The sequence below is a fragment of the Saccopteryx bilineata genome, chromosome 2, assembly GCF_036850765.1.
Source record: "Saccopteryx bilineata isolate mSacBil1 chromosome 2, mSacBil1_pri_phased_curated, whole genome shotgun sequence".
In the NCBI taxonomy this organism is placed as follows: domain Eukaryota; kingdom Metazoa; phylum Chordata; class Mammalia; order Chiroptera; family Emballonuridae; genus Saccopteryx; species Saccopteryx bilineata.
The window spans coordinates 156,433,226-156,453,688 of record NC_089491.1 but is presented as its reverse complement, the minus strand read 5'-3'; the positions used below and the strand labels follow the sequence as shown (position 1 = coordinate 156,453,688).

Genomic DNA, 20,463 nt, shown 5'->3' with positions numbered 1-20,463 from the left:
GCACTGATTGCTATTTGATCACTTCAATAAATCATTTTTTTAGGCATAATAATAGTGTTGTGGCTAAAAAATAAAAGATTCCTCATCTTCCAGAGATATATACATACAGGTCAAGTGATATGATGTCAGAGGGATGATGAAAGGGGTATCGGTGGGATAATTTTGCCCAAGAAATGAAAATTGCTTAAAGCTAAGTGACCATTTACACTGGGGTTTATTATATTTTCTGTATCCTTTTGTATATGTTTGAAATTCTCTATAATACAAAAGTTAAAAAGAAGGTTGATTCTGAACACAATGGGCAGTCCCATTCTACTTTGGCTTTAAAGAAAGGTGAGTGTGCACATGAATAGAAAAAGCAGAAGGAAACGCAGCCAAGCACACACACACCAATGTTCTCTTTGGATGGCGGCATTATGCTCGACGGGGTTTTCTTCTATGTGCATTGGTGTATTTTTCAAATATTCTACCACGACTACATGCTGGTTTTGTGATAGGTAAAATGCCCCCCCCCCCGAAATGTTTCCTCGTATCCCAGGCAGTCACATAGATAATGATACACAATGTAAAATGAAGTGCAAATGTTTCATTTGGGCTCTCAGTCTTGAGGCAGCCAGGAGAGCCCATGAATTGCTTAAGTAGCTTTTCTAAAAGCAAGTCACTTGGACTTCTGCCCTAAGGAATCTCAGAGCAATAAAACACAGACATTCTAGAAGCTACCCAGACTGTGTGGGTATAATCTGGAGTATTCACAAAACCATTCGCAACTGGTTGTTTTTTTTAAAAACACCAATCAATCCTTGGGTGGGAAACTGGGATACTGCCAGGTTTGTCACTTCAAATTTAGATTGCATCTGAGTCCACCAGGTCTTCAGATAAGCAATTTTTAAAAAGAAATTTGCAGTGAATTGGGGAATGAATAGTGCATATTGAAAAAAAAAAGAGACCGCTAAAAACAATTCTTTATTACTACATACACAGCAAGCTTCCAAAGAATGTGGTATTTAGGGGCATAAAAAATAATATTGCAAAAAAAGAAAATCTTTCCCTAAACAATCCAAAACTAGGTCAACAAAAAGTAGGAGGTGCTCCAGAAGTTTATGTAAACTCTTAGAAGATGAAAAGGGGTGATTTTTCTATACAAAGTAACTATCACATGCAATCACCTTAATAGGAAAAGTCAAATCCAATTAAGGCAATGCCAGAACATGGCATGAGTAAAAACAGCTGATCTTCAAGAGAGCTCTCTCCCCCATAATTTCTAAATATTTGTTCTTCTTTCACATACTAACTTTGATTGCATGTTTATAAATATCTTATGTCCCTTGCTAGATCTTCAGCCTTTCAAATGCAAAAATAAAATCCTTAAACTCCAGGAAAGTTTTGCACTTTGTAGGTAAATAATCCATGGTTCAAATCATCAAAAGTATGTAATATCAATGAGAGGATAGAATGATGAAGGACAAACATTTTCTTGAAAATCCAGGAAAACTACAGTTACATCATGGTCACAACGGTAAGAAACAAAATGCTTACCGAGAGATAAATGAGTAATAGCTAGAAACCCCCTCTTTTAAGGAGATTATATGTTGAAAGAAAAGGGGTTGTTATAAATAGTGCCATCACATTTTTTTTTGGAAAATATCCTATTCTGCAAAACTGTGTACTAAAAATTTATGAGTGAAAGTAGGGTTGAGACAGACTGCTTAACACCTATGAGAGTTTGCACTAACAAAAACATTACGATACCCCTTAAATCACTGGCAAAGTTAATTTCCTCCACTGGGTTTAATTAATACAGGGGTAATGTCTCTGCTGCTTCTCCACTTGCATTTGCAGCATTTCATGTAAGGCAATGCTTGCATAGAAGAAAGATTTTTTCTGGATATTTCCCATTGTTTTTCTTTATAGTCTTCATAGGTTGCTAAGCCTCTCTAATTATGCAAAACTTGTCTTTGTTATAAAACTTTTAATGTGCCGGGCAAAATCATGCTGGAACAAATACAACTTTTGGCTTATGCTAACATCATTTCCAAATGCATGAAGTAATTATGTAAAGAAACTGCTCACATGTTTAGCAGAACAGACAGACTGGTAAATGGCTAACCCAGGTATTGGCATATGTGACTCGAGTTATAGCAGGAGTAGTTGTAATGTTGACAGTTAGCAACACTTATTGAGGCTTACTGTGTGCTAGGCATGATGTTAAATATTTCATATGGATTATCTCATTCATTCTTCACACAGACTCTATGAAGTAGATAAAGAAACATATTTAGTAAGATTAAGTAATAATCTTGGTCCAAGATTACAAAGCTGTTAAGTAAGTGGTAAAGCCAGGATTGGAACCTAGGTATTTTTGACTCAACAGCTTCAGCTTTTAATAACCCCAATGAAATAATATTTCTTATCCAATGAAAGCACAAAATAATTTTATAATATTGACAATGTAGCCTAATGCTCTTTATCTACTGTTATGTGTATAAATGTTGATACGATGTATGTCCCTAAAAAACCTCTAAGCCTTTGTGGAGTGCTTATTATTTTTCCAGATCTAAGCTTTCTGGCTGGAATGGGAGGGAAATCTTTGGACATGGCAAAGGAGAATTCCAGAATTATGACACCTCCTTTTTAGTTCTTTCCAGCTGGGTCAGAGGCTGACTGAGATGACTCAGACTGTGCAAGGGCCTTGCAATGGACACACAGACACACTTCTGGATTCCACATAAGACATCAGACTGCATGGGGTGGGGGTGAAGGTAATTATGACCGGAAAATTCACAACCAATGAGAGCCAAGACTTAATGCATGGATGTCACTAAAAGAATTTTGGTGGAATGTTGACTCTTTTATGCACTTATTATGTGCCTGGAATTTAACTATGATAAATGTTGAAACTACAAAACTGAGAAATTTATCAAGACCTCGGAGGCTTAGGGTGCTTAATGATAGGCGTTTCATTGAAAAAACTGCCAGGCACTCTTCTTGGCAATTTACATGTATTAACTCATTTAACTCTCACAACCCTGTGATATATGACCTAATAATTTCCCTATTTTATAGCTGGTGAAACAGAAGTGCAGAGAGATTAAGAAACTTGCCTAAAGTCACATACCTGGATAGCAATTTGGACCTAGGCTCTTTGAGTCCAAAGCCTACATTTTTAACCTTTCCCTTGAATTCTCTCTCTAGAAGAAGGAGACAGTGGGGTTAAAAATTTGCAATGTGGGGCGATAAGAAAAATGATAGACATAGGTATATGGGAAAACATTAATAGAGGAGAAAGGGACTACTTCTGCTTTGGGGAGCATGGTGTCCTGGGAGGAGTGCCAATTCAGCCAGGACTTCATAGTAGATGTCAAGTGACTGTCAGGACAGCAGACGAAACAGCACAGGGAAAGGCATGGGGATGGAGATGGCCCAGCACACTGGCAGTTTGCTATTGTTGGAATATGAGGCGAATGGGGCAGGGGTGGCAGGAAGATGAACTTACAGAAGTATAAAGAGATCAGACACAGGAAGACTAGTCTATGAACTGCCCATACTAAAGAATTCGTTTTCAGGTGGGAAATACTGAAATAGGTTTTAAACAGGAGTGGGGGGTGGAGTGATATAACCCAATTTTTTTTTTTTTCATTTTTCTGAAGCTGGAAACGGAGAGACAGTCTGACAGACTCCCACATGCGCCTGACCGGGATCCACCCGGCACGCCCACCAGGGGCGATGCTCTGCCCACCAGGGGGCGATGCTCTGCCCATCCTGGGCGTCGCCATGTTGCGACCAGAGCCACTCCAGCGCCTGAGGCAGAGGCCACAGAGCCATCCCCAGCGCCCGGGCCATCTTTGCTCCAATGGAGCCTTGGCTGCAGGAGGGGAAGAGAGAGACAGAGAGGAAAGTGCGGCGGAGGGGTGGAGAAGCAAATGGGCGCTTCTCCTGTGTGCCCTGGCCGGGAATCGAACCCGGGTCCTCCGCACGCTAGGCCGACGCTCTACCGCTGAGCCAACCGGCCAGGGCTATATAACCCAATTTGTCTTTTCAAATCTAGCTGTAGTGTAAAGCATGGGAGGACGGGGAGAGAGGGTGAAACCTAGAAGTAGGAGATTATAACAACAGCCTCAGGGAGAAAATGGAGGGAGACTAGGGAACAGAGGCTGAGTAGAGAGATTTTTCTGAGGTAAAGTCAATAGATCTTGTTGATTCAGGTGTGAAGTTGGAAAGCTGGGGCAGGAGATTTCCTTATTAGAGTAAAGCTTGAGTCTTATGAAATCCCTCCCTATGTGATTTAAGTCAGCTCTAGATCCTTGCCTAAGAAAATGGACTTAAAGGGGCACTGCATTTTTCAATGTATGGAACTCGATAATAGTTAATACCTAATTCCTGACATTATTTCCATCTTTCCTCCAACAGTGTCTAAAGCCCCCACTGAAGAGAATAGCAATACTTCACTCTGCTGATGATTATTGGTTTCATAACATATCACCCACAGTCCTAATACAACTCTGTGTATTAGCTGGGGATGCCCACTAACAGATAATTAATTACCTCCTGGGGCTCCTGCACTGTAATATCGATTTTTTATCTCAGTTTACCTTATTTCTTGAAGTAACATTCAAGGTGGATAAATTACCCCACTCCTAAGATTGGTGGAGAAAACCAAGAACTGAAAGCCAAAAAGAAGTTGTATTTCCAAGCTTATAACTTTCTCCTCTCCGTTTCTGCTGTATTCCAGCCACTAAGTGGGAAGCTCTTGAGCTCCATGTAGCCTGAGCACGTTAAGGAGCAATGCCCACTTGGCTAAGGGCGAGGCCACAGCTAGGAGAATGACTCACGCTGGACCCAGAAGGAAACCAAATGGTCTCAGAAGTTTGGTGGTAATGGGGTAATGGTGGGGGTGGTGGAGATACGTGAAAAGGGGCCACTGCCTTTTCCAGGAAATTGGTTAGTAAAACATTTCTGTTGGGAAAAGACTAAATAAAATAAAGTCCACTTACTGATATAAGAAATCAGATCATTAAATCTTTCCTTAGGAAAGAGGGGGTTTTCCAGCCCACGGAAATAGAGCTTCAGAACGCCAGCAACTGAGTTTATATCATGGTTACTCTGGTCATCAGCCAAAGGATTTTCACCTAAAAAAAAAAAATTAGTTACATGCTCAGTGTTTTTCTCCCTCTAAACAAAAATATATTTCTACATGTACACACACATACACACACACACACACACATGCGCGCACGCACACACACACACACTTTTTTTTTCTTCTTTTCCAAATGAGAAGAGGGGAGACAGAGAGACAGAGTCCCACATGTGCCCCAACTGGGATCCATCTGGCAAACCCCATCTGGGGCCAATGGTTTGCCCATTTGGGGCCATGCTCGCAACCAAGCTATTTTTTTTTTAAGATTTATAATTTTTTTTAAATTTTTTATTTATTCATTTTAGAGAGGAGAGGGAGGGAGAGAGAGAGAGAGAGAGAGAGGAGAGACAGAGAGAGAGAGAAGGGGGGGAGGAGCTGGAAGCATCAACTCCCATATGTGCCTTGACCAGGCAAGCCCAGGGTTTCAAACCGGCAACCTCAGCATTTCCAGGTCGACGCTTTATCCACTGCACCACCATGGTCAGGCCAACCAAGCTATTTTTAGTGCCTGAGGTGGAAGCTCCACATAGCCATCCTCAGCACCCAGGGCCAACATGCTCAAACCAATCAAGCCATGGCTGGTAGAGAGAAAGAGAGAGAGAGAGAGAGAGAGAGAGAAAGAAAGAGAGAGAAGGGGAGAAGCAGATGGTTGTTTCTCCTGTGTGCACTGACTGGGAATTGAATCTGGGATATCCACATGCAGGGCCAATGCTCTACCACTGAGCCAACCGGCCAAGGCCTACACACACATTTCTAAATATATATGTATTTTTAATAATACTTTATAAAAGATTATAAGGTACTAAAATTAAAATAATTGGTTTAGATATACCACCCCATGATTAATTTAAAAATAGTTGACTAAAATAAAGCTTTTTCTAAATCTTACTCTATCAAATAATGACCTTACAAATGACCAAAATCTTAAAATATTGTGGGATTTAAAATTTTACCCAACTTTTTTTTTAAGCTAAAATCTGTAATCTTAGTTTGACATGAATTCAAATACTACATTCTATGCTTCTAAGAAAAAGACACAGTATAGGTCTGTCTGGCTATATTAATATGGATCAGCAAAATATTATAGGCTTCACCTGATTGTGAATACCTACAATTATATTTATAAGTGTTTCCCAAAGTGGCAGGGTGCATTTCACAGCACATTTGAAAGCTAACTTCAGCAAAGATTCTGAAATCAGACAGGGAGATTTGAAAATGTACTCTTGACTTGTGGTGGTGCAGTAGATAAACTGTCGACCTGGAATGCTGAGGTCGCCGGTTCAAGAACCTGGGCTTCCCTGGTCAAGGCACATATAGGAGTTGATGCTTCCTGCTCCTCTCCCTTTCTCTTTCTCTCTTTCTTTTTTTAAATTTTTATTTATTTATTCATTTTAGAGATGAGAGAGAGAAAGAGAGAGAGAGAGAGAAGAGGGGGAGGAGCAGGAAACATCAACTCCCCTATGTGCCTTGACCAGGCAAGCCCAGGGTTTTGAACCAGCGACCTCAGCATTCCAGGTCGATGCTTGATCCACTGCGCCACCACCGGTCAGGCCTCTTTCTCTCTTTCATCTCTCTCCAAAATGAATAAATTTTTTAAAAATCTAAAAAAAAAGAAAAAGAAAAAGAAAATGTACCCTTAACTATACCAAGGAATTTGTATAGAAAGTGGAAATTGAAAAAATATATCACAAATATAAAATCATATTATTTCTTTAGGGTTAGCAGTTGTGTGTGTGTGTGTGTGTGTGTGTGTATGTGTTTGAGAGAGACAGACAGACAGGAAGAGAGAGAGATAAACAAGCATCAATTCTTGATGCTGCAGCTCCTTAGTTGTTCATTGATTGCTTTCTCATATGTGCCTTGACTGGGGGGCTCCAGCAGAGCAAGTGAGGCATTGCTTAAGCCAGTGACCTTGGGTTCAAGCCAGCAATCTTTAGCCTCAAGCCAGCGACCCTGTGCTCAAGCTGGAGGAGTCTGCACTCAAGCCGGTGACCTCAGGGTTTCAAACTTGCATCCTCTGTGTCCCAGGCCGATGCTCTATCCACTGCACCACCGCATGGTCAGTAAGCAATTTTTAAAATATTAGGTAAGTGGCCTGGCTAATCAACCTTTCTAAGAAATTGAGATAAAATCCTAAAGTTCAAAATACTATTATGCAGCCTTAAATCAAAGTCCATTTTTTATTCACAAGACTGCTCTTCCAAAGTTCATAAAAACTGTATACTGCATTTTAACTTCTTATTATTTTCTGTGTGTTTCTTGGGGCAATTTATTTTCAGGAACATGTTTGTTCCCTTTTCTCTGCTCCTAGAGCAGAAATCATTGAACACGAATTTACCAAAATATTTTCATTTTGCCCCATGCGAGAAAGCTTCACTAAAGAGAACGCAAACAAATAAAAACTATCAGGGGAATTTCCAAGGAAAAAAATTAAAGCCCGTGGTAGCTGATGGGAGCCTGAGGTTTTACTACATTTCAGCTTATCCTGAATGTGGTCAATGTTAGAGACTTGGAACACGTAGCTGCTGACAGGGGAGGCCACTCCGCTCTACACATCAAATCAGTCGGAGAATTTGGAACAGGAATACGTCTGGCTTCAAGTTTATTCTTCAACCAAGGTTTCAAAATTTCAAGGGCTCTTTGCCGAGCCAGGGGCAGGAAAAATGGGACCAAGAGAGAGAAAGCAGACAGCCCTGTCTCCATGCCACGATGCTCCTCCCTCTCCATTCTCCACTTGACCTCCATGCAGAGGAAGGTACAGATGTATGCAGATCATTATAATTGGAGATTGTTCACAACTCAGAGCCATCACTAAAGAGTTAGGTGCTTTCATGGATTATACTGAATCCTCACACCAACCCTCGGCCTCTGCAGATGAGGAAACTGAGGCCAAAGTAAGAGAGGAGTGATCACACATTAGTAAATATGAAAGAGTCTGTTTGGATTCTAGGTCTGCCTTGCACAAAAGGGTATGGATTTGCTAATCATAATGTGCTAATGAACAGTTTAGTAGGATTTATGTGACAGCCAACTGTGAACAAGAGTAAGTTACAGGGAAGGAGTCTCAGGTTGGGAATAAGAGAAAGGAAAAAGTTTCTAACGAAGGAAATAGACATGAAGCTAGGGCGAGTCACTTCAAACACCTGGTGCCTAGGCTCAGGGTTGTTCTTGCCACTCTTCTAGGACCCTTCCTGTGCTGCCTTTGACATAGATACTGAGGACATCACTGTGAGTCCTAAACCAGGGTAACAGACTTCATATGCTTTTCTATACATAATAACAAAGCCTTACAATTTTGGCTTCATTTCTCAACTATTCTAAATAGATTCTTACCTCAATATCCAAAATGAAGTAAATGCAAAGAGAAAGGTTTTGAAGATATACAGAATGAATATGCCACTTCACTCTACAGAAAATGCCTTTTTATATACCTTGCTTATAGGTATTAGCATGCAAGTACCTCTCTCAAATGAATTTTTAATGTCATTGACTTCCACCTGGGAACCAGATACTCTGAAAATCCCCTGATGCTGAAGACCTAAAAAGAACAGAAGGAAAAGAGGGTGAAAAATACCATTACATCCTCTAGGTTCCCCCTTTCTCAAGAATTAAATATTAAAGGGAAAGACACATTTATTGAAATATTCTTATTAATTATTTAAAAAAGAAGAATCCCATAGTTTATGGCTTACCATAGAGATTGATGAACCGAATACAACTTTCCACAATGAGGGGGATGATCTGTCCTGAGTCCTGAGTAAAGAGATGGAAACCAGTTAACTGCAGAGGAGAGGTATAAATCACACATAATAATAAAGCTCATGATTTAACTACATGGAGTGCCTGGTGCTGATCACCTTTCATATTATTATTTCCAAATACTGCTCCCCCTCAGTATTCCACAAGGGCCAAATATAAAAATTTACATATTTAACCAAAGGTATATTTCAGTTCTGGAGCAAACCAAATTAAATATATTTAAATCCTGCTTCAATTTAATTCTGCTGTACCTAGAGATGGCAAAGCTAATTTTTTATTTACATTTAGGCTGACATACCAAAATGAATTTTTAATCACTCATTTTCAAAAAGGTTATTTATACAATTCATCTAAAAGACCCAAAAAGAACTGTGCATTCTGACCATAGCATCTTAGGACTGACTGGCCATACTAGTCACTAAACACAACCTCAGCCACCGCAGGTTCCTCTCTGTGATATTTCTGAGAGGCTTATGTGTTTCCAGATGCAGGATATGAGAATTGCTTTGCAGATGCTTATAATGTATAGTGTATTTATTTAGTTTGCATCACAACTTACTCATCCTTATAGATTTTTCATTGTTATTTTTTCATGTTTTAAGGATGAAAAAATGGCACACATGCACATCCCAGTATATCTTGTTTTCTTAGGAAAGAACTTTTTTTTTTTTTTTTTTTACCATTTCCCCCCACATCTTATAATATAGTCAGAGCACTCTACTGAACAAATGTAAATACAAGAAATGCTTTAAAACATGTGCAGGATGACAAGTGAGGTGAAGGAGCCACAAAGGTCACAGTTAAATATGTACCAATGCCATGCACTCCGTGTAGTTAAAGAAGGTTACCGATTAGGGAGTTATTTTTCATGTACTTTTAGATTCTGCTCTTTCAGAAATGAGATTTTTAAAGGAGACATGGAGCTTCAAAATGATTAGCAGTCATTAGGTATGAATTCATGAGGAATTCTACTCTGAATCACAAGACTTTGGTTGTCTTAACACCGTGTCATTCAGAAGCCACTAAACTTTCCAATTAAGCCACAGGAGAAGGGTTGAAAATAATGTGGTTCAGCAACTTAAACGTTTTTACTATTCCTAGAATAGGTAATATACTATTTAAGCATAGTTTTATTTTAGGTTTTAAGACAATCCAATCAGTGTATAAACCAGTTAATGGTTCAGTTACTTCTGAAGACTACATTAAATTTCTCCAATAGTTCATTTATTTTAGGAATATAAACTTTATTAATTTCTTAAAGTCCTTAAGAATAAAATTTCTTTTTAGTGTGGTCTGGTCGATGCAAGAATGACAATATAATTATATCAAAACCTACTGAATATATGAGGGGCTTTTTCTTTAAGGTACAAGTATATTTTAGCAGAAGTAACCTTTATATGAACAATGTGTGTCACACTGCAAAAGAGCAACAGATATTTAGAGATAAGTGATAAAAGAAGAATATTAGTTTGCACCTCTGCTGAACTCAGTGTTATAACAAAAAGAAAAATAAAGAATAAAAGGTTCTTAAAAGGAAAATGTTTGCATGAAAATAGTTCTAAATAAAAATGTCTTAGGTTTTCATTGTTACTTAAAAATATTTTAATCTTTATATTTACTCAAGTAATTGCTAACCTTTTAGCTATTACCAGTACTTCATTCAGATATAATGAATTTTGGAGTCAAAAAACACTGTGCGTGTGTTTTAATTTAATTGTATGGATGCCAGACGCTTTGGTAGAATATTGTACAAGAAGTAAAACAATGAGCTGTGTCTCACCTGCCCTTCCAAGAAGTCCCTTTGTGCCTCAGTTTCCCCAGGGAAAAGAGGAAAATGGTTTTGCTTTTGCTGTCTTGGTGACATTGTGGGGACCTCCACTGATTGAGCACTTTTCAGAAGCATAGAGATCCCTGTACCTGCTGTTTTAGTGCTCTTACCAAACACCCTTTAATGTGCCACTTGAGATAGCACAGGATAATGGAAGGCAATTTCCCACAGTAACTAGTTTACTCCTTCTTTAGTGCCTAAATTCAGTTCCTGTAACAGTTAAAAAAAATGTTTTAAAAATATGTGCTTTTCTATCATCGTAATATGTGCTCATCTATTCATATCATGGTACACATAAACTAACAACTAAAATTCTGTGGCACACCAAAAACTATATATTTTTTGCCGATCTGACCAAAAAATATGTGTAATTTTGATTCACTCACACCATCAGCTGTTATCATGTTGGTTGTTGTCATTTCTTCAAATTTGATAATCTAAGGGAAAAGAGGTCAGTGCCCCTGAATAAATAGTCAGGTACTGCACAGCCTAAAAATTCTTGCGGCATGCCAGTGTGCCGTGGAGAACTGGTTGAAAGTCACAGTCTTAACCGGTCATTCTCATACTGTGTTATTGGATGCAGCGGAATCATACATCTGCTTTTCTGAGCTTTCCTCCTTCCTCCTTCCCTGCCAGGCCTGTTCAGCTGCACCTCTCAGGGCTTCCGTGTCATTGTTCCCTTCTCTTCATCTAATTTACCCATTTATAAGCCCTGGGCTGAGAAACTAGATAATCAAATTTGACAATACTTTTATATTAATTTAGAGCCAATAAGGCTCTTCTGGGTTTAAGGCTTATGGAAGTGGATTTGTGATTTATTTAGGTTGTCTGGTGACCTTTCACTGAATTCCAGGGTCAGGACTCCTTTTTAAGACTGCAAGAGGTATTTAATCTCTCAATGCATGTATGTATCTGTCCACACACATGCCACATAGGCATGCACACGTTTTACAACCATTAGTATATATAGTCAATAAAATATCTGCCTTTAGAGAAAGTAAGATACCTGTAATATACTGTTAAGAAAGTAAGAGCTCTGTAACATATGAATGGAGAGTATCAGTGATGTCGTTTCCTATATAAATTTGGTCTTCAGAGACAATGCAGCCTGTGTCATAAAATGTTAGCAATGTAAGACAAAATTCTTTTCTTTTGTGTATATTTTACATGAAGGTCCATAATACAGCGTTACATGTGCCCTTGGTATTTAACACTGAATTTCCTTTAAAAATGCCTGTGACTCCATTTGGTCCATTTGCCAAATACATAATATAAAAAAAGACGAGTTTATCCAGTTTTACTGGAGAAGATTATTCTTCCCAAATCAGTGTTTGATTTCTATGATTCCTTTCCAAGTAAAGCCCACTTATAAGCCTAATTTCCAGCTGCAAACATTTTTCTTTTAAAGACCTTAAAAAACTAATTAAAACCAAGCATGACTATGATTTGAAAATGACATCGAGAGTGAAAGAGGCTGTGTCCGCATCCCTCCAGCACTATACCTGATGTCTCGCGTGCGAGTTCCTTCGTCCTCGGCTAGAAGCATTATCAGAAATACAGAATGAAAAAGAAGACAGAGTAAACGCAGCAGAGATACAAGATACAGACCACAGGATCTTACAATTTACCCAATATAATGAATTCCTCAAGTCATGGGAAGTAGAAACTCTTGCTGAGAGCTACCCTAACAATGGACTTTAATAAATATATTTTGTGCCATCTCACTTGCATGAGTAAAAACAAAATATTTTACCAGGTAGCTCTTTCCCTTTTTGTACAAATTATGGCTTTTTTTTTAAATAAAGAGGGCTTTCTCTTTTGCCAGTATAATAATACCCACATTTATTTCTTCTTCACAAGGCACTCAAACCACATATTCATTTCTCTCTGACTTCAGGAAATATTATATTGATTTTCTGGGAAAGCGAAGAGCCCCAGGACAGACTTGGACATAATGACCTGCCTCCTTTCAAGAGAGGCTGAGACCATTATAGTAAGAAGCGTGGAGATCAGCCACCCAGATGGCTGGTGCCAGTACCTTGACGAATGTTTCCAAATCCCCATTAAACAACTTAGCATTATACTGGGAGCGGGGTCTGGACTTCCTGTGTTTCTGGGGCTTAGGGGGAACATTTGGAGGCCTAAGGGAAGGGAATATAATTACTGAGCATGGCAGAAATCAAACAATAAATGAAACACCCATAAGTCACATCAGAATTACAAAACACAGGAATTTTGTGTTTGTTCTCCACCCCCACCCATGGGAAAAATAGTCCTTCCCCTTTTTAGGTATTGCTTCTACTTTTGTATCAAAAACCATACAAACTATTCATTTAGACCAGTCTTTTTCTTTTACATTGTAGTTGACATTTATTTGCTAGTTTGTTTTAAAATGATAAGCATCACCAAATGGAGCTGAGAACTATTTGGCCAAGTGTTACAAACTAAGATGTGTGTTACATGGCTTACAAGTCACACAGAAGACAAGTCATAAAAATTAGGGTTCTGATAGACCCAATATGAAAAATTACATAACGTACTCTTTAGTTACAACATAATTCTTTAATGTAAATAACATCACATATGCTCAGTATCCTTCACGTATTAATGGCTTTGATTTTATGCAAAAATAACTATTAATGGATCATAAGTGAAAAGATAGAGTTGGGTTTCAATGCTACTTTTTGAGGAGAGGTGTACAGACTCATGTGAATTGTTATTTCTTTAAAAGAAAACTATCTTATCACCTATATATACTGCTCACAACAATTAGGGAATATTTTATAGCTACATATTTATTTTGAAATATCCCCTAATTTTTGTGGGCAGTATATCTTTAGAGTATTAGGATGTATCTGTTTATTCTGTTCTGGATCCTCTCCCTCTCCAGACTGCTTCGTTTGCTGGGTAAGCCAGTCTCTCTGGCATACGCACATGCAGTGTACCATGTACCACATTTAGAAATCCTGTAGCATCTTGCTCTGTCATTGGGAGAGGGAATCTTTTCTGTCCTCCCCCTTTCGAGCACACAGGCCCAGGATGGCTCAGCTTCCACAACTGTGCTGAACGGATACATGGAGGCAGAGTCCTAAGGCCTTTCTCTATAGACATTCCAGTGTAAACTTCTTAACTGGAAGGCTTATAGGAGGATGTACCTCTCACCTGGAAATTAGGTAAAGCCCTTCATTAAGCTGGAAACTCTCTAGGAAGAATTGCCTTTTTAGTTCATTAAAGTTGAGAAAGGCCAGTTTAGAAACAAAATTCCAGAAATGGAATTTTGCCCAGTTTCATAAGATATTACCGTTGCAATCAAGAGCAGCGGGGGACTGAGGTGTCCGTACAGCTGTCCACAGCCCACGTCTGACTCCATGCAGGTGGGTTCGTGTGACTAATGGGGCATGCAGCAACCAGGACCTGAAACCCATGGGGCCTGAGGGGTGAAAGGAGCCTCTGCAAATGTCCAGAAGCAAATACAGAAACCTCCAAGATGGCCTGTCATAATCTGCCACTGCTGAAATCTCTGAAATATCTTTTTATGTACCAAATTCTGTGCCATCCACAAAGGAAAGAATCTGGCAGATTTTAAAAAAGAAAACAAGTGCCCACTAAGAAATTTAACTGTATCAGCTTCATTTTATCCACTCTTTACATTGTTTTCAAATGTAGGCTTTATTTTTATTCAAGGTTGGTGAGGCCAACAGATCAAAAGACAATTTTCTTTGAAAAGATAGTTTGTTACTCAGTTCTCAAGAGAGGGGCATGCCCACATAGCAAAAGACAGAGGGTGCAAGGGAAAACGTGGGCAAGAGTCTTTGTTGTGGTTCCCATGGGAAGGAACAGCCAAGGCAGGGCAAACAGGTTTAGGATCAGCTAGTTTGAATAATGTTGGTAGGCTCTGGGACCTGGAAACTGTCCCTAGTTGTCTGGTTCCTGGCCTTAGGGTGATTTGGGAAGGGGAAGAGTGGCCCTTAGTGTGAAAGCTGGGTAAAGGAGGTGGTGGAGGGGGCGGGCTCTGGATTGGGAGGTTTGTATACAAAAGGCACACGTGTGATTAAGTCCTTTGCCATCTCTATGAATTGGCTAACCCTCAGAGAGGTAGTCCTTTCAGAGTCAGCAAGACTCCAAGATATCAAAGCATCAAATAAGAAAGAAGAAAGGGTGGTTATTACGAGGTCCAACAGACCTTCACATTTGATGATATCTGGAGCAGCTGACAAAGCTAAGACGATAAGAATGTAGGCTTATTTTGTCTGGTCACTGATTCATGGGACAAGTAAAACTGCACGGCACTTGACAATTGTTCCCTCATAACTGAGAGATGCAGAGTAACCCCTGGCTGGGGCTAATGCAGGGATGTCTTGAGTTTTCTGTCAAAGGCCTGAAAACTGCTTCTCCAGGGGTTCTAAAATATGAGGCAAATGTGAAGATACGAACATTGTGAGAGTGACTTGTTATTCAAACAAATGGCCCAAGTGCTTATGGAAGTAATTTCCCAGGGCAGAGGTGGCTTATTGGGCTGACTGGTGTGCTGATGGTGCTGGGTGTACTATGTACGCATCAGGTGCACAAAGCCAGGGCCATTCAACACTGCATGACTCGTACTGGGTGTGTGCTTACCACACCTCTTCTGGATAATCTGGCTGCCTATGGAGGCTGCCCATGCGGAGGAGAGAAACTACCAGTCAGAGGGACCCAGTATCGTTTGGCAATTATAGCTCTGGTTGAAAATGAACATATTGGCATTTCTCTGTTTTTGAAAAAAATTTTTTGAAGTGCCATACATTAATTATAATTTAGAAAAAATAGGCCAAATAGTTGATAGTGCAACGAGCTCCATAAGCTGCATGTTATGATGGAGAAGTGACAGTTCCCTTTGTCACTGAGATAGGGAAGAAAAACCTCAGCATTTTTGTAAAGTTTGACAAGTCAGTGGCTGTCTCTTCCTGGTTGGTTCACCAAAAAGTAAGAGGGGCTGCCTTTTGAATAACGTGCCAGAGGGAACGTTACAGATCCTTAAGATCAATTTACCAATTACTGCAACAGGCACAACAGTGTTCTAAAGGCCTCTTACCTCAAAGATAACACAACCTCAAAAGTGTCAATTAGAATAATTTCTGGCTGTTGCACTAATGTGGACACAGAAAAATAAAAGTTGCCCTAAACTTTCCCTAACCCAAAATCAGAATCAGTTTCCCAAAAGGCTTTTCTTCCTCAGCACAAATTTCAAAATCCTTCCACGAATTAAAACAAAGGAAAGAAATGCAATCTGGTTGTAAGCATTAAAAGTTACATCTTTAAAGTGAACCAAAAGGGGTAGAGAGTGACAATTCTAATAGCTCTAATTTTTACATAACACAAGGGAAAAAAGGAGAACATAACTAAACATACTTTATATTTCTTAGCACAAATAGATAAGCAAATAATATTGCTTGCTAATTAAATTATCAAAAGTCTTGTTGAACTTTTTCTAGAAACTTAAAAGTGTTGGATTAGATAAACCAAACCCATCCAATTTAGGACTTTCTCTTTTTTTTCTGAGTCTGCTCATTAAAGAGCTTTACAATTCCTTTGGGAAATCCTCAGCTCTGCCAGAGCAAATCTTTGTGAGAACGTCAAACATTTCACGTTACTGTGTTTTGTTAAGCCCAAACTAGCTTCCATGTTCATTAACAAAGTATGTCCATTTTTGCATTTAAATGGTTGCTTCCTGTTAAGGGGAAATGGGAGTGAGATACCATATGTTATGATAAAATGTTTTCCTACCTCGTAGTCATATACTCAGCTCTATGACCTGCAAAAAAAAAAAAAGAAAAGAAAAAAAAAAAAAGAAAAAAAAAGAAAAAAAAGAAAAGAAATTAAAATAAATGAATGGAATCAGTGAAATGCAGCTGGTAATTTTTTGTATCATCTATTATTTTAAGGTTCTGAGTTTATAATAACTTATTTTATAGTGGAAAGCATGAGGATAGTATATAATGATAGGCAAATAATTCAAAGTAAATATTTTATAAAATCTCTACATAAAATTTAATAAATTCTGTAGATTAGAGAAACATGTTTTACTTGGCAATTTGAGGCAGAAAAATTTATTTATTTATTTATTTATTTATCCATTTATTTAAACAAGAAGTAGCTGTTTGATCTTAACTGTATGTCCAGGGAAGAAATACAAATAAAACATATCCCAGAATGTTACTTATTCCCTCTCTTTTGATTGACACCTCATAGGGGAGAGTAGAGGGTCAAATTCAATTTTCTTTAGATTAAACTGGTGTTTTTATAATATGAAATCGGGGGAGCAGCTGCATTTTATATCAGAAATGACATTTGCAGACATCTGAGTACTAAGACATTACTATACTATACTCGCCAACAAGTTCTCTGTTATTTAAAACATGAGGTTCTTCTTATATATTCAGACTTCTTGACTTGTTTTAAATAGAAGCTTGGTATTTTTGTGGTGTTCCTACAAGCTGTGCTAATTTCAAGTTTGAATGTGTCTATCGTTGCTGTCTGCTCTTTCTTACATTTAGGGTGGAACAGTGGGAAGGGGTGTGGGAAAGTGAACCATTCAACTGGTTGGTTTGCAAAGTGATGATATGGTTCTCAAACAGCTTGAAGATATAGCTAGCAGAGAACAGTCATGTTATAGCACAAACAGGTGAGCCCAGCCCATCATATGATAATGCAGTGATTCAGACTTGTAGGGCAAGGCCAATATAACAATAGTAGAGAAAGCTGGCTCATTGGGAATGGTGAATGAACACTCCCAGGCTGCAAAAGAAGTTTTGACTCTATGATCTCCTTTTCAAATAACATGTAACATAAAGTTTTTCATTAAAATGTATTCACTAAACAGGGGCTGACATTTAATATCAGAAAATACCTTTCTCAACACAAACCCAGGCTACTGTAGTTTGGCAGAATCAGGTCTTAGCCATGACTTGGAGTGGGAATGAAGGGAAAGAAGAGAAGTTAGATTCCCCCTAGCTACCCAGCTCTACCTATCATTTAACTGTAAGTCTTTTCCTTTTGCTGGCTTCCTGCTATTTTGATAGAGAAAAAAAAAGAGAAGGTGGATACAGTACTCCAGAATAATTTATAGCTAATTGTAAGCGGGATAGACCAGAAAGTGGAGATGGCAGACGGTGAGCTGAGCGTAGCATGTGGTACCTATGGGATAACCTTCAGCAGGAAGCTGGCTGTGCAGTTAAAGTGCACAGAGGAGGAAGGGCTGGTGATTAAGATTTGAGAGTCACTACCATTTATGTCATGTTGGGACCACGGGACCTAGCTGAGATCCCTCAGAGTGAGTCATTAGTATGAGTAAAGGGTTCAGGGCAGAGACACTATCAGGCTTGTGTTGTACTGTATTCTGTCATGCTGCATACTTTATTATAACATAAAAGTATGACATGAAATATATTAGTAACAACAATAAAAATAGCGATTATGTCTTTCATTTATTTAGACGCTGTTCTAAGCACTTTCTAGAAATGAACTCACAATTTTCAAAACAATGTTACTAAGTAGGTGCTAGTATTATTCTTGTTTTATAAGAGAATGGGAACAGAGAAGGCCAGACACTTGTGGAATGTCATGCTGTTAGTATGTGGTGGCACTAGGGTCCAGGCTTGTTTTAATTGTAGACCTGAGCTCCCAAGTAATATATTGAAAAAATGGTTTTTTTCTCCCTATCAAATACTTTGAAAGACCCTAGAAGACAAGTAGAAATTATGGCTTATATCCCTGTCTGCTCCATACAGCTAAAGCCAAATATAAAAATACAGAAGATTTAATAAATTTGACAAATTATTAAATATAATAAATACTTATAAAACTAAATTAAATAACATAAGTTAATTACTTTCAAATAATTCAGTGATAAAAATGCTAATAGCTCCTTAAAAATGATATACTTTATAATTTGAAATTTTGCTATTTTTGTTAAAATATCCCAACCAAACATTTTCTAGCATTAGAAAAAGATCACAAATAAAATGGCTTAAAATCATTTTGCTCCATCTATTCATGGTTAATAGTATGAGATAAAAAATTAAAAAACCATAAAAGTGTATTTTGATTAATGAACCCAGAGTAAGCTTTGCAAGAACTATCATTCATAGTATAACCATCACCACCACATCCATTTTTTTTCAGCTAATAGTACTTACTGAGTGTGTTTCAACTGATGAACAAGATTTTTTTTTAATCGATATCATCATTAATAGATCAATAACACACAAGCTTAGAAGAATCTACTTCCCAGAGAAATGTGAAAGCTTCCAGTGGTCTGAAGATTAGATTTCAATCATTTTCTTTGGATGGTTATTTAATTATTAAAAACAACAGACAATTTGTTCCCCCCCAACACCTCCAATACATGCCGTTCAGAGGGGAAAAATGACTCAGGATTATCTTGTTCTTGATACAAACATTTAATTTGACTACTCTTACAATTTCACTTGAGAATCAGGAAGTAAATTATTTTTCATGCCCAAATGTGTTTTTTTTCCTCCACAGAATAAAAGGGACAACCAAGATATAGTTTGGTGGCAATTTGAGATAAAAAAAATCCAACTAAATAAAATATTTAAAATATACACAACTCAAATTGAACAAAGGTCTCTAGTGAATGATTGATAAGGACTCCTAGAATTACTTCCCAGTCCTTTTTCTGTCTTTCTTCTCTCTTTCTCTCCCTCCCTCCCTCCCTCCCTCTCTTCCTTCCTTCCTTTTTTTTTTCAGTGACAGAGAGAGAGTCAGAGAGAGGGATAGATAGGGACAAACAGGAACAAAGAGAGATGAGAAGCATCAATCATTAGTTTTTTGTTGTGACACTTTAGTTGTTCATTGATTACTTTCTCATATGTGCTTTGACCATGGGGCTATAGCAGACTGAGTAACCCCTTGCTCGAGCCAGCGACCTTGGGTCCAAGCTGGTGAGCTTTGCTCAAACCAGATGAGCTCGCGCTCAAGCTGGCAACCTCAGGGTCTTGAACCTGGGTCCTCCGCATCCCAGTCCGACATTCTATCCACTGCACCACCGCCTGGTCAAGCCGTTTTCTTTCTTAATATCAATTACTGCAGGGCTTTTCTAAAAAACAAGTATTTATAATAATCTCTTTTGAAAGTATATTTGTACTCCTACTTAAAGACAATGAACTGTGTAAGAATAGCCTGTTTAATTCCTTTGTCAGAAACCTTGTGCCTGGCACTAGAAATAATATAAGATGGAACTTGGCTTCCAGGGTTAGATTTTCTGTGTTTCACAACCATTGCACTGTTATTTATATCCTCTTAATTCCAAATGTGGCATACAAAGAAGCCAATGTGAATATTAAGGCTCATTATTGAAAAAGAAAAAGATTTTAGTGTTCATTTACGGTGCTCAATTTAACGTCTCCACTTGAAAAACAAGTATCACAAAAGGATGTAACAATGTTGGTGAAGGATAAAGAAGAGGTTGATGACTTTGGTCTGAACAACTCCTGGGGTTTCTTTCTATATCAATAGTTTTCAGAGATTTGGAATTCTGACTTTTGGTGGTGGGGCACTTTAAGTGCCCCATCTAGTTTCTCAGAAATGCTGTAAATGTAAATCAAAGGACTCACTCGGCCACTGGTAGCCTGCCAAAAGCGAGCAGTAAGACAGGCCAAACACATGTCTGTACTTACAGTGTCAGCTGGGTATGATCAATTACTAAGTCCCTGGGTTAGGCTCTATTTGTTTTACTAGG

The 20,463-nt window shown here is 38.4% G+C and overlaps 1 protein-coding gene across 2 annotated transcripts in view; it reads right to left on the bottom strand.

Annotated features, from left to right (window-relative positions):
• Nucleotides 1–20,463, bottom strand: part of SRGAP1 (SLIT-ROBO Rho GTPase activating protein 1) — a 321,179-nt gene that overhangs the window by 37,152 nt on the left and 263,564 nt on the right. The window contains exons 11-15 of one of the 2 annotated variants that reach the window (XM_066258243.1): nt 16,488–16,515; nt 12,763–12,865; nt 8,830–8,890; nt 8,598–8,675; nt 4,992–5,126 (exon numbers count right to left, since the gene is read on the bottom strand). In XM_066258243.1, the coding sequence (XP_066114340.1) occupies nt 4,992–5,126; nt 8,598–8,675; nt 8,830–8,890; nt 12,763–12,865; nt 16,488–16,515 (405 nt within the window). Of the gene's footprint in view, nt 1–4,991; nt 5,127–8,597; nt 8,676–8,829; nt 8,891–12,226; nt 12,261–12,762; nt 12,866–16,487; nt 16,516–20,463 lie in introns of both variants that reach the window. The other variant, XM_066258244.1, reaches the window with a different exon arrangement.